Consider the following 14,012-nt stretch of genomic DNA (forward strand, 5'->3'; position numbering starts at 1 on the left):
AATATCGTATTATGCGCTCTCATAATCCTCAATGAGGATCAATCAATACTTGTGATGAAAATTACTTTATACCAAAATCACCGTTAGGTTAAAAAAAAGCATCATCGTCCTCTCATTTTCCACGGGCATGATTTTGAATTAGGGGACCCTACCCGAGAAGCAAAGCGACCAGATTATTGGAGGCAGGAAAAAGAGCTAAAAACCTTTTCCCAAAGGGTACTACTTTTTACGGGAACAATTTTCTTTTGGTTGACGCTTTGTGTTTGTCCTTTAAACTAATAATGCTCCCTATCTCTCTCCCCTCTTTGAGTTGGCACTCCACTCTAGTTTTTACTCTCTCCTCTCTGGTGGAACCTACTTCACACTATGTGTTACTTTGTCATCTTGTGTAACAGAATATTCTGGGTAAAAGATACACTAGCTGGCTCGGTTATGCATATTATGTGTATGTCAAATGTAATTAAAATTTGTTCAGTAGTTAAAAAAGAGATGATTATTTATACTGGTGTAATGGTAACGTAAGAGAAAAAAAGTTGAAATTGGGTCTAGCATTCCCATGTGAAATGGAAGATTTGTGTTTGTCCATATTAGCCTAGAGCATTTTGCGTATGATTAAATAATGTTATCTTTGGGAAAACAGTGCACACAAAGAAAATGGCATTAGTTGGGTGTCACGCATGAGGAAAAACAGGTAAAGCAAAGGTAACGGAAGTGTACAACAAGTCAGGCATGCACGATTTGCATGCTTAATTTTTCAGGGCAATTCAAATTCGGACACATGCATGTAGGTTAAAATTAATTATCCCTTTGTAATTTGGATTTGGAACATGAAATTTTAGGTGATTATTGTTAGTAGTAGCATTACATGGTGTTATTACTATTATTTCTATATAGTTGATGATTTGCTTATAATTAAATTTTTTGTCATGGAAAACGTTAGAGAATGGGAAAACCAACGGTTCAACACTGCAACCGAACAAAAACCCTTTTCCCCATTCCTAGCAAAAACAAAAGTATAACGGAAGAAGAAAGGACAAAGAGAGAAGAAAGATAATAAACTGATAAAATGAAAAAGACAGCACAAGCTGCCAAATTTGGGGACAATTTTTATATTTTAATAGTTATATAATAGCATTTATACAGTTACATATAATATTTTAATGTTTTTCAATTTTTTTATTCCTCTATTTTCGTTACGCTATAGTATTATTTTTCTATATTTCATTTTATTTTCTAGCTGTTTCTTCTTGCTACAATAAATAAATATAGAATGTTCGAATTAACATTATTTAATTTGTTTTTTTTTCTGCTTCGTCCTAGCCACTCTGAAACGAATCTCGCTCCATTTCTGATGAAGATCCCGTTGCTCTTTGGTTTTCTCATGAAACGAATCCTGCTCTTCATCCATCCACTTTTATAAAATTCAGAAACAGAAAAAACACTGTTCAATACTAATTTTTATTAGAATGATAGAAAGAAAATGTTAAATTAATTAGAGACCACTTTGGTTGGTGAACTTGGAGCAGTCAGCACCCCGCAAGAATCAAGACTGATTTCTGACTCACTGAACCCTACTTTTTCTCATCTGGACTGTGAATACGAATATTATTATCTAAAGCAAATATTTTAAGATTAATTACAGTAGATAATTATTTAACTTTGAAGTGTGATTAATATTCTTTTCACTAAAGAGTTTTGAGTTTAGAGCATTCCTTTCGCTTACTATAAAATTCGGATCATGTTCAGTGTTTATTGATTAAGAAATAATAACAAAATATTTTTGTCAAATTTTTTATTAGAGGTGTATTAAAAATTACAATAAATTAACTGTAAAATTCTCTTAGTTTAATTAGTAGTATTGAATTTTTAGTTTTAATATGTAATTATATTAAATACTTATTATTTCTTTTCTTTCTTTTTTGAAAGGGGAGTACTTGTCATTTCTTAAAAAAACATCTTTAATATTTGCTAAATCTTTAAAATATGCTCTACTTCTTCAATAAACCATTAAATGAAACAATTACTTTTAATCCTTTAACTAATACTTTTTTTTCATCCTAAGTGTTGTATTTAGAAAAGAATTTATCTGAAAATACCTATAAAAATTAGTATTAAGGTTGGTTTTGTCTCAAAATAATTTTAATATTTAATAAAGAGTGTTATCTTTTAAAAACTACTACTAATTAACATTTGTCAAAATTAAATTAAAAAAATTGACATACTTGAAGTAGTCACAATTATCTGCAAAGCTTTATTGACTGTGTCTGTGGTATTATTATTATAAATAGCCCTTAAACTAATCCAGTTTGTCAAAGAGCACAAAGCAGTGAGAGAAACACCAGCAGCAGCGGCAGGGTCCAAAGCAAACGCCAGAAAATCCAAACCTTTTTTACCCCAAAAAAACCTTTTAGCATAATACATGCACTGTTGTTTTAGCAAACACACCTCTACGAATCTCAAACCAAATACCACCATATAATACTACCAATGTCCCATGAATCTCTTCACCTTTCTTCTCTCTTGCTATAATCATTTTCAACCAAACCCAAACCCAAACCCCTTTCTCTCATAAACAAAGCAACAAAGGTTCATCCCAGTTAGGAGTTAGGACCTCTCTTCCTTTTTCATTTCCTCGAATCCCAAACACCACAAAAACCAAAACCCACCTAAAAAATGCAATCATTCCCCTCCACTCTCGCATGCTTTACTTTTTCAACGTCACTAGTACTAGTACTACTCTTATTTCTACTACCTTTTTCTCGGGCCGGTTTACTCTCCGAACCGGTAAGCGACCCCAACCAGCCACTCGAACCGGGCTCCAACACGGTCCCTGCCTTCCCCGTCCAGACCCAGGCCCTCACCTGCCGCCTCGACCTCTCCGACGAGCTATTCGGCGGAGTCAAGGACGCCTGCGGCAAAGACCTCGACCGGAGCCGCTGCTGCCCCGTCCTCGCCGCCTGGCTCTTCGCCGCCCACGCCCGCACCGCCCTCGACGTCTCCGCCGCCCCGCCTCCATCCTCCGGCGACCTTCCGATGATGCCCGACGACTCACAAAAATGCGTCAACTCGCTCCAGGACTCGCTTCTCTCCCGCAACATACGAATCCCTCAGTCCAACGCCACGTGCGACGCCATTCTCTGCTTCTGCGGCATCAGGCTCCACCAAATCACGTCGCTGACTTGCAACGCTGCGTTTAACGTCTCGCTTTCTCACAGAAACGCCACTCCAACCGCCGCGGTTCGCAACCTGGAGAATAATTGTCGTAACTCCTCTTACGCTGGTTGCACTAAATGCCTCGGTGCCCTACAAAAGGTAACCCCAATTATTAGTATTACTATTATTTAGAGCTCTTCTAACTCAATCCTAAAAACTATTACTTTGATTACGTTCCCACCTCAAACCCACATACATTGTTAGAGTTTCATGTATTCAAGGTATTGCTCGATCGACCATTACAATTTTATCTTATAAAAGACTCATCGATGGTTTGAGAGCTGAAGATGTTTATAAATAATTTATGGGTTTGATTCGTGAGACTTTGAGAATACTAGAATAGTTACATGATTATTACCATGCTTTTTCATGCTGAAGATTGAACATCTTTTAATATGAAATGTGTATGACTAAATATTTGTGAATACTTCAATAATAAATCCAACTAAAATAACTAAATAAGTTGTGATAATATTATCTTAAAATTTCCAACAACAATTTTCTTACTTATATAAACTAGTATTTTTTTTTCATTTTTGAAATTTTGGTTTTGAGTTTTGTTTGGGTTGGGTGCAAATGTTCTGCCAAGTGTTACGTAACGATATTCAAAAAGGAAAAGTGAAGTGGAAAAAATAAGTCATCTTTTTTCGCCGACCAGGTTGACCTTAGAACATGACTTCCCATGTGCGTTTACAAATTATTAGAAACTTTTTTTTTTCTTTCTTTTTTCGGTTTAACTTTTGCAACATTGTTGAATTGAACCGTTTCTAATTTGTCCCGAACCATGTTTTACTACTGTTTAGGATGTGGGTTTTATTTTTTGGCGTTGAAAGATTAATGATAATAACGTGATTTTTAATTGGTTTTTGAAGGTGAAGGGGTATAAAAATGAGACGAAGGGAAGTGATAGAGTGAAGAAAATGTTCAACCGGGACTGTCAATTGATGGGGTTAACGTGGCTTCTTGCAAAGAACAAAACGGCGTACATACCCACCGTTTCGGCGGTGCTGCGTGCGATGATGTACAGTGCGCACCCTCACGAGTCCAAGTGTAGTCCCGACCAGGAGAACATGCCGCTGGCCGTTGATTCGCTTCAGTTCGAGAGCGGCCACGCGCCATCGCGGCCGTCCAAGTTTTGCGTGACGATTTTGCCCCTCTTGGTTCTCTTATTTTCCGCTTTTGTTGTGTAGAAAGAAAGGGTGGGCCCACTTGGTGGGGTTAGTGTCTGTCCTCTTCTCTTTCTCTCTCTCTCGCTATCACGTGAAACTTAGCTACTCGACAAAACATGCAAACAAACGGGGGTAGTTTGTTTTTTACTTGAGAGGGTTTTTCTGGCTGTAAATTTTCAGAGTCCATTGACATGTTTGTGTGTACAGTGTCACCAACTTACATAGAAAGAAGTGGTTCTTTATTTTTACCTCTCCAGTTTTCTCATCCTTTTTTTTTTTTTTTAATATTTTCTTTCAAGTAAAACTCCCTAATTCTTTACTGCATGAGAATGAAGAACATTGGGGTGTAACTGTGTAAGTTGTGAGTAATTTTAAACATTGTCTTTTGTTATGAAACATGCATGTTTTATGTTTAAATAATTAAGAATGTCTTCAAATTAAAAAAATTGGTTTTTACATCTTTAAAATTGATATATTTCAAAACAACGGGTTTCGGATTAACATATTTATAATTATTTTAGAGAATTTAGGTTTGTTTTTTTTTTTTTACAAGACTTTTAAGACAGCTACTGTAAACTTACAAAATGGCAATTTTTTGTTATTTAATTGTAAAAGTGATGAATTATTTTTAAAAAACTCATGAAAACAGTTGAAGATTAGAATCGTTTCTGTCGTTTATTTTGTTTATTTTAATAAAAATGTAAATTGTTAGATATATTAATTAGAAATATATGAAGAAAAAGAGGTACTAATAATTTTAAAACAATTCTAAAAAAACTAGATGAATTGTTGAAAATTTTAATATGATTAATTTTTTTAATAATGTGGTTAAGGTTTTGTAATTTGTAAATAAGAACACAGGTAGTATTTTTTATATCAATATACTATGTTTTTTTTGGTAGATACTAGTTATTAATTAACCCCATCTAAATGTTATTGTTTTGCATGAGAAATTTTATTTTCAACCTAATTAATTTCTGTTCGAATTTAAAGTTTTTTTGGCTACTAGGAAAGCTATTTATAATATTTTTATATATTATCTCACAACATAATTTATTTACTTTTGTCTTGATTAGAAAATAGACTTCTTCATTTTCTTAAGTGTTTTTAATTACAAACTAATAACTTTTCAATGTGAGAATTTACACCTTAAAATTACCAAGCTTCACTTGGTTGTATGACTCTTGGTCATGTGCTTGTATGAGTATAATTGGGCGTCTCATGCCTTGGAGTTGGAGGTTAACAATGAGATCCCATCATGAATAGTAAATTTGTTACTTTTTCATCTTTTTTTTAAACATTCACATGTCAAACACTACTCGAGGAGGTTCATTTCATAACATGAAAAAAAAAAAAAGTCATGTGGTAATATGAAATTATAAATAATGATTGATGTATTTAGCAATAGCTTTGTCTTCAAAATTTCGATGATCTACAAAACAATTTAAAATGTCAGTACTAATTACCAATTCACGGGTTCAATTGCTGTTCCACAAGTTTAATTTAATTTAAGGGAGAATAAGGTCGAATGTCTGTCATTTTGGGTACTCCAACGGCAACGAGGATTTAACCAAGACACAAGAGACTCTTGCTCATTGTTCAATCATTAAAGGTTATTTCTTAAGGTTTGTATTTGTTCTTGGGGAGGTAGACAGAGAAATAATGTTAGTTTTATGTGAATTTTATATCTTTTATAATTTATTTTAATTTGATTTTTTTTATCTTCTAAATCAAATATTTAATATATTTTTTTAACAAAATTAGACACGTAGATGATGTTACGAACATGCAAGGTAGATTCCGCCCTTAGAAGGGCCAAGTTTTCACTTGGGAGAAGAATATGCTAGTCTATAGCATACTGTTTTGGTGGAGGAAAAAGAAAAGAATTATGATACTGTTTTTTTTATCAAGTTCTAAAGTTTATAAAGAAAGAAAAAAATAGATAATTTTGTTTTAAATACATGTTTTAATATATTATTGTGAGAATTAATTGAATTTTGCTTAACATAATATAATTTATTGAAAAAAAGCATAGATACAAAATTAATTAATTAATAACTATAAAAATGTGTACCGTACGGCCCACGAAACTCGACACATACTCCGGTCATGAAACCCCACGTGGTGATCCCCAACTGCCACTCATGAACTCATCCATGATGCATAGAGGAGCATTACCAACGTGGCTTCGAACATTGTGTAACTCCCTCAACACCTATATAGACCCAGAGGGGAGATCGTCATGTATGTTTTACTCATCCCAATGATAAACACATAAACGCCTCAAAGCGTCACTGACTTGCTTGTCGGAGTCCCTTTTTGCAGATACCTTCCCCCACTTCAACATTAGAGATTAGAGATTCCAACGAGAAGGAGAGGATCAATTAACTCGATCAGACTTCATCAGAACTCAGCAGGAACAAAATGTATCTCTAATTAGTTAATCTAACTACCTAAATCACTAAATGTAATTGAGTACGACAGCTACAAAGATAAAGTTTTCTAAGCAATAGATATGTTTATTTTGGAAAAGTAATTGACAATACAAATTATTAATTGTAAATTAATGTAACATCTCCTAATATTTTATAAGAAAAAATTCAAATCCCTCATTGATATAAGACTATGATAAATACATAAGTGAAGAATAATCTTCACCCTATGAGTTATAACTTTTTAGGTTGAGTTAGACCAAAATTAATATTCTAAGAGGTTTCATGTAATTACACAAACATCTCATATTTTTTTAATCTTTATGTTCACCTCTCTTGTAAGGGTGTTAATATAAGATTTGAGAGTGTTCATGCAATATTTTCAAACTTAAAGGAAAATTAGCATAGGAAAATAAAAAAGGATAAGATTATGTGTAATTTGATACAAGTTCAGGAGTATTCTTGTAATTTTCTAAAATATTAACTACAAGTAATTGATGATAGTTCCTGGTTGTATAGTGTTATTATGTATCTATTATAATAAACCCTAATAATAACCTTAGAACTACAATATTGTTGGTAACCAAAGAAGTATTTATTAATTATGTGGTGTTTTAAAGTGAGACTAGTATTCACAAGAAGACTTTTTTGTTTTTGGTGGAGTCTTTTCTCTTAATCCCATTTTTTTCATCTATACCGTTTGAACCCATAACTTCATTTAAGAGATTTCACTATTGTTTGAATTCATTTTGAATCATCCAAAAATACTACTTATTGATTAATTAGTACTTTCTTTGAATTAATTTTTAAAACAATGTTAGGAAAAAACATTGGGATCCTTTACTAATAATTTCAATGGTATACACATATAGGACCTAACTTTCTCTTTTCACTTAGTGGATTTAGTGTTTTTTTACCATGTTAAGGGAATGAAGAAATGTACAAAAATGAAGATAGAAAACGCACATGCAAGAATGGAAGAAAGAAATCAAACAAAAGAAGAGATGCAGAAAAGTTTTGTTTAACTTTGTCATAAAAAAATACCATCAACTCTTCACACATTGGGAGAAACCTCATTATCAGGGCAAAAATCCCTAATTATCATAAGAGGCCTTGACACATCAGTTCGTAGTGCGTTCACTATGGTGACGGAAATCGTATCATGCTCCGATGGTGTTGTGTGAAAATTAGCAAAAGATGTGAGCTCAAAATGTGGCGAGGGTGGCACACTAACCAAAGCTGTTAGCGAGTGGAAAGATGGTTGTGAGCATGTCACTTTGGAAGTCGTCGGCGCATTCGCTCTAGTGACAAAACTCATACCATGCTTTGGTTGTGTTGTGCGAGAAGGAGCAAGTGGTGTGAGTCGGGCATGTGACGAGTATGACACATTGACTGAACCTGTATTAGAGGTTGACCACATCTTCATATCCTTACCAATTGAGAGTTCTCGTCTAAGCTTTCGGTGCATTCTGAGCCTCAGGTTTGATGATCTTGGGAAATATCGCCCTACTCCTTAAGTAGAAAAATGTCAATGATTCATTGTATTTTTCAATAAGACTCAATGCCTTATGTGATGGAATTTTAAACAACTTTGAAGGCTTAGGTAAAATTTTGACTAATTTGACTATATTTCCTTTAATGGCATGTGACAAGAAAAACAATACAAAAACAAATTGTTGGAGTATTAAAGCATGCTTAAAGCTTACTTTGACTATGTCTTCTTCGTAATATATAGAAGTATGTTCAAATAAAGTAAAAGAACATGTTTTGGCGACAAGTTGAAGTAAAAGTAGTCACTTTTGATGGGATATGTATAAGCAACATTATTGAGGAAGTCAAGGAATATGTTTTCTATCATGATGTCGAAAAATTAAATTATGAAAATAATCTTAGTTAAATTCGCACCCATTTTTTTTTACTTTTGGGGCTTCCAATTAAAAATGCTAAAATAATTCTTTTACCATAAGTAGCAATAAGAAAAGCTTCAATTTTTGTTACTATATCTCATTTCACTTGTTAATCATATATATTTTTATAACTATGTTTTATATTGTTTTACATATAATTTTTATACGATTTGATGATCATAACTTCATTACAAAGAATAAGAAACATACTATATCTTCCACCAAGAAATGTGAAGATTTATTTGTCCATTTCCTTAAGTAAAAATTAACATCCACTACTCATTATGCTTCTTGCATATCAAATAATGGAAATGCTTAAGGAAATATGTTTGTTTTCAGGTTTCCATTTATTTTTCTTCAAAATTATAGTCAAAGTCAAAATGCATGTATGAAGATTATGAATAAGATTTTAACAAAATTTTGTCTTTGAATTACAATTTGTTCTAGTTTTTTGACATTGGTTCAATAATATTATTAAATTTGGCCCGAGACATTTATCATTTATTTGAATTATAATTGCCAAAAACATTTGACATTTGTTTAGTACTCGTAGTAAATTTTACATTAATTATTTGGATAAATTCTTTTTTTTAGTAAAAAAATTAGGACTTGAGGTGTCAAAACATATTATTTTGAAATTTACCATCTAATTGCAAATGATAATTTTCTTTTAAAAAAATGCCAAATAAAAATAATAATATAATTATTTTTAAGAAAATATAAAATTATATTATATATTTAAAATGTTTGATATATTATTAAAAGACGTCTAATATATATACTTTGTATAATCTTACATAAAAAATGTATTATTTGATTACCGTAATTTCACTTCAAAGAACAAAGATCATACTAAATTTTCTATCAATAAATGTCAAAATTTATTTTGTTAATTTTAAAAAAGAGCACGAATAATGAAAAGAGATTAAGATAAGAAAAAAACTATTTTAACATGTCTTGAAAATCGCAATTAAATGTTGATTAATAAACCTCATATATATATATATATATATATATATAGAAAATTAAACAAATATCTTATCTTATCTATTATATGCTTTCTATTTATGTAAAATATTTTTTAAAAATGGGATTTTACTACCATATGATGTATATATGTTATCTGTGAAACTTGGATCCTTTGATGGATATTTTTTTATATGACTTTACGTTCAAATTTTTGTGATTTTGCATATTAAGTTCATTTTTTAATAATTCACAATTTTGTCCAATTTTACACATTCATGAAGTTGCGATCCTTATATCTTATTGAGCTGGCTTAGCATTGTCATGATCGATAATATATATTCTCACGTTGGAAGGCTTTGGTGACACATGATTGAGCAATTCATTGTATGGGGACATGAGGTGTGAGAGATAAGTGTCTCAAAGGAGGTGGGCTTTGAGCATGGCAACAACCTACGATTGTTGCATCTCATGATTTATCGCGACGACTAAATGTGACACCCTCTACCCCGACATATATATAAATAAATAAAATATATTGGTAAACAAAATCACATGGGGTTCACATTCACTTCAATTACCAAATAAAACTCATTAAAAACATATTCGACTCAAAATAAGGCCGTCAAAATTTACAAAAATATTTTGTTAAATCAGTGAGGTGAAATAAAATAAACTAACATCATAAAATTAACATAAAAACTTATATCCCAATGTCACATCTTATCAGAGCATTGTGTCCCGACGTCCTTCAGCACAATATTCCTTAAAGCAGTTCACCTAGTTTAAGATCATCACAAAGTTTAAGATCATCACAGGATCCAAATACAAACAACAAACTGGGAGTGAGTTATCACATTCCTAACTAATAGAGAACAAGACAACTAGATGTACATATCATATAAACCAAATAAAACTTACTTACACGTAATTCCACCACTTTGTCATTAAAAGTTCACTTTTCATCCATCAATCACACTTTTCAATCATCAATCACATTACACAATAATCACACGTTCTGATAAAGACATAATAACACCTCAATTTCATAATAAACAATTAGCAAGCGCATGAGACGATTATGCTAAGACTCAAGCCTACATGCAATGTGGTACCATGTCAGTGAAAAACCATCTTGGGGCGCTTAGGAGTACATAACAAGACACACCACACAATGGGTTTGCCAGGTCACTCTCACTAAGTAAGATCATAGGGAGACCAGTCAGGGTCACGATATTTTGCAAGAATGCTCCAACCATATGGGATCAACATAGGCTTAAAGGAGCACTCAAACCTGGTGACCCCCAAGGCCTACACTCCGAAGAGTCTGTCAGGGCCTCTCCCTCCTAATTCAGGTCCAACCCCTAAAATCATTTTAGCACACAGACACTGCTAGTGAATTATACAATACTCACGACCTCACACCCGTGTCTTAAGCACGTACAACATATTGCGCTACAATTTAACACTGGTTCCTAAATAGGAACCTACACTTTCTCTTTAACACTGGTTCCTGAATAGGAAACCTACACTTTCTCTTTAACACTGTGCATTTACACTTTTCTCAAGATAACACTGGTCGGGTTATTGTACAATTCACAACTTACAACACAAATAATGTCACATCAAGAGTTAATCACACACTTATTCACAACCAAAACTCATTCACAATTTCATATCTCATAATGTCACAATCCACCATCACATGTTTTCACATATCTCACAATTCAACACCTGTTCTACTTTACACTTTTACTCAATCTCAATAACAATATTATAATCTCAAGGCAACATATCATTCCATAATTCATCACATATTTCATTTATAAGCATTGCTCATGAATTATACAATACCACGACCTCACACTCATGTTTCAAGCATGTTTAACACAATTGCGCTACAATTTAACACTGGTTCCTAATTAGGAACCTACACTTTCTCTTTAACACTGCGCATAAACACTGGTCGGATTATTGTATAATTCATAGCTCACGATATAATTACTGTAACATCAAGTGTTAACACATCCACTTATTCACAATCGAATATCATGTCCACACTTTAACATCTCATAACATCACATCAACCATCTTATAACATTCCCAATGATATTCATAAGGTACAACATACACATGTTCATGAAATTTAACCATAATATTCTCAAACTTCAACACTTATAATTTTTGGAATCATACTACAACACTCTACAATATTATTTACATAAATTATTAATATAAATAGCTACCTCTATATCTATAAACTAGCATACATCATATTGAATCACAAATTTCAAAGTAAGCTTTCAATGCACAAGAAAAAGAGAAAATACAAAATCAATATCTCTCTCTAAATTTCTCCTTACTTTATTTCATCAATTCATATTAATTAGAAAAAGTACTCGATTTATAGGGTTCACGCTCAACACAATAGCATATCAATTTCACAAAAATTGGTCTGTCAAACATATATAATTCACTGTAATAATTATAAGGATAAAATGAAAATTGCAAAAACACCTCAAAACTCATCCCAATTGATATCTCTAAGGATCCCTACACATGTTCTCAATAATTCCAAATTGTAAATAACTCATCCCTTACCTCTAAGCGGACTCACGTGTCTTCCGACAACAATAGTGGCATCTCTAGCGGTTCCCTGAGATTCCTCCCGTTTTTTCTCCGACTGCTCCAATAGAATTCTCGAACGTCAGAGAGACGGATAAGAGATTGAAGTCTCCACTTGTACTGTCTTCATGCGATTCCTTTTTCTCCCTCCACGAATATTATTTCGCATATCCCAACGGTGAAAGTGTGAGCAATTGAATTTCGAACAACATATCTAAATTTCATGAAAATGCAACGGTTAACGAAATCGGGATCGTAGTTTTATCGAGACAGTTTTGAGTTTCTGCGGGAAAATAAAACGCTACAATGCGAAGGGTTTTCCTCTAAGCTCAGACATGATTTTGTAATTCCCAACGGTGAGAATGCTCAAAATTGGGTTGCGAACGTGATAAACAAATTTCGCGACGATCCATCGGTGAATGATTCCGAGATCATCGTTTTTCTGAGATAGGTTTTGTGGATTGCGGGAAAAAGAAAGGGTTTTGGAGAGGAGAAGAGAGAAAACGAAAATGAGGGAAAGAAAAGGCATCGTCAGTCTAAAACTGACCTAACATCACTATTTATACCTAGGGTACACACAACGTATTATTACTCTATTTATTTATTTTTAATATTTTATAAAAAGAAACTCTATTTTATTCTCTATAAAATAAATAAATCAAATATCTTTTTTTTTTCTTCAAACCATTATTTTTCATTATTTATTTCTTTAGAAAAACATGATCATTTTTTTTAAGCTTTATTTATTTATAAATAACAATTCTTTTTAAATTAGTTTATGAAAAATGAGATGTTACAACGATAGAGAAGGAGAAGAAGATGAGTGAGCGACAAAAATGGAGCATGCACAGGCTAGGGTTTTTGATTGATGAAGGATTGATAATTGACTAGACTCGTGTCGCCACTCTACTTTCTCGGGGTGAGACAGTGAGCGACGGTGAGGATGTCTTGGCAATGACCACTACGGGGTTGTTGCGGGAAACACAAATTGATGGTTTGGGTAAAGGCATCACGACTCCATGAGGTTGCACGGTGATGGAGAGGGAGATGCCGCCTCAATCACTAGGACATTGGACACATGGAGGATGTCAAGGGATGATGTATCATGTGGCATGGCTGCTGGCGATGCACAAAAGTTGTGTTCATGCCTCTACATTTTTTACCTTATCTTTTTTTTATCTATGAATCCACAATTTCAAGAAAATCTAAGGGCCAATTATTCAATTCTTAAATTAATTATTTATAAATAAATCCTTTTTCTCCAATAGGTTATGATTAACAATATTATATCTAACAATATGAAGGTTCTTTACCTATACACTACTCACAAGATAGTTCAATGCAGAGGTAATTATTTTATATGATTTTATGTACAATTTTAGTACGATTATGCATATCAATTTTTTTAATAATATACAATTTTGTCCAATTTTTTACATGACAATAACTTTGGTAATATTTTTTGACATGACAATAACTGGTAATATTTTTTATCCATTATTCTAAAAATAGTTTTTTAAATATTAATTTGGTTAAACAATTAAAAAAAATCAAAGTGTCAATACACTAAATCTAAGGACCTATTGTTAAATTTTTAAATTAATTATTTACAAATAAATCTTTTTTCTCGAACACGTTATCGGTCACATATTTGAGTCGTTGATTAAAAAATATATTATATTTAATGATATATGAAGGTT

The 14,012-nt window shown here is 32.5% G+C and overlaps 1 protein-coding gene across 1 annotated transcript; it reads left to right on the forward strand.

The window, feature by feature from the left end:
- The first annotated feature begins 2,306 nt into the window (after positions 1-2,306).
- LOC100818802 (uncharacterized GPI-anchored protein At4g28100) lies at positions 2,307-4,630 on the forward strand. Its single transcript, XM_003526249.5, has 2 exons — positions 2,307-3,312; positions 4,086-4,630. Exons 1-2 carry the CDS (start codon positions 2,674-2,676, stop codon positions 4,401-4,403), a joined length of 957 nt encoding a protein of 318 aa, XP_003526297.1. The 5' UTR covers positions 2,307-2,673; the 3' UTR covers positions 4,404-4,630.
- The last annotated feature ends 9,382 nt before the right edge of the window (positions 4,631-14,012 follow it).

This window comes from Glycine max, chromosome 6 (assembly GCF_000004515.6).
Source record: "Glycine max cultivar Williams 82 chromosome 6, Glycine_max_v4.0, whole genome shotgun sequence".
In the NCBI taxonomy this organism is placed as follows: domain Eukaryota; kingdom Viridiplantae; phylum Streptophyta; class Magnoliopsida; order Fabales; family Fabaceae; genus Glycine; species Glycine max.

What these genes read in the sequence shown, in the direction of transcription:
- LOC100818802 (XM_003526249.5), top strand. Translation starts at nt 2,674, where the DNA reads ATGCAATCATTCCCCTCCACTCTCGCATGCTTTACTTTTTCAACGTCA. An exon ending in GCCTCGGTGCCCTACAAAAG is followed by an intron (nt 3,313 to 4,085) that starts GTAACCCCAATT and finishes TGGTTTTTGAAG; the next exon opens with GTGAAGGGGTATAAAAATGA.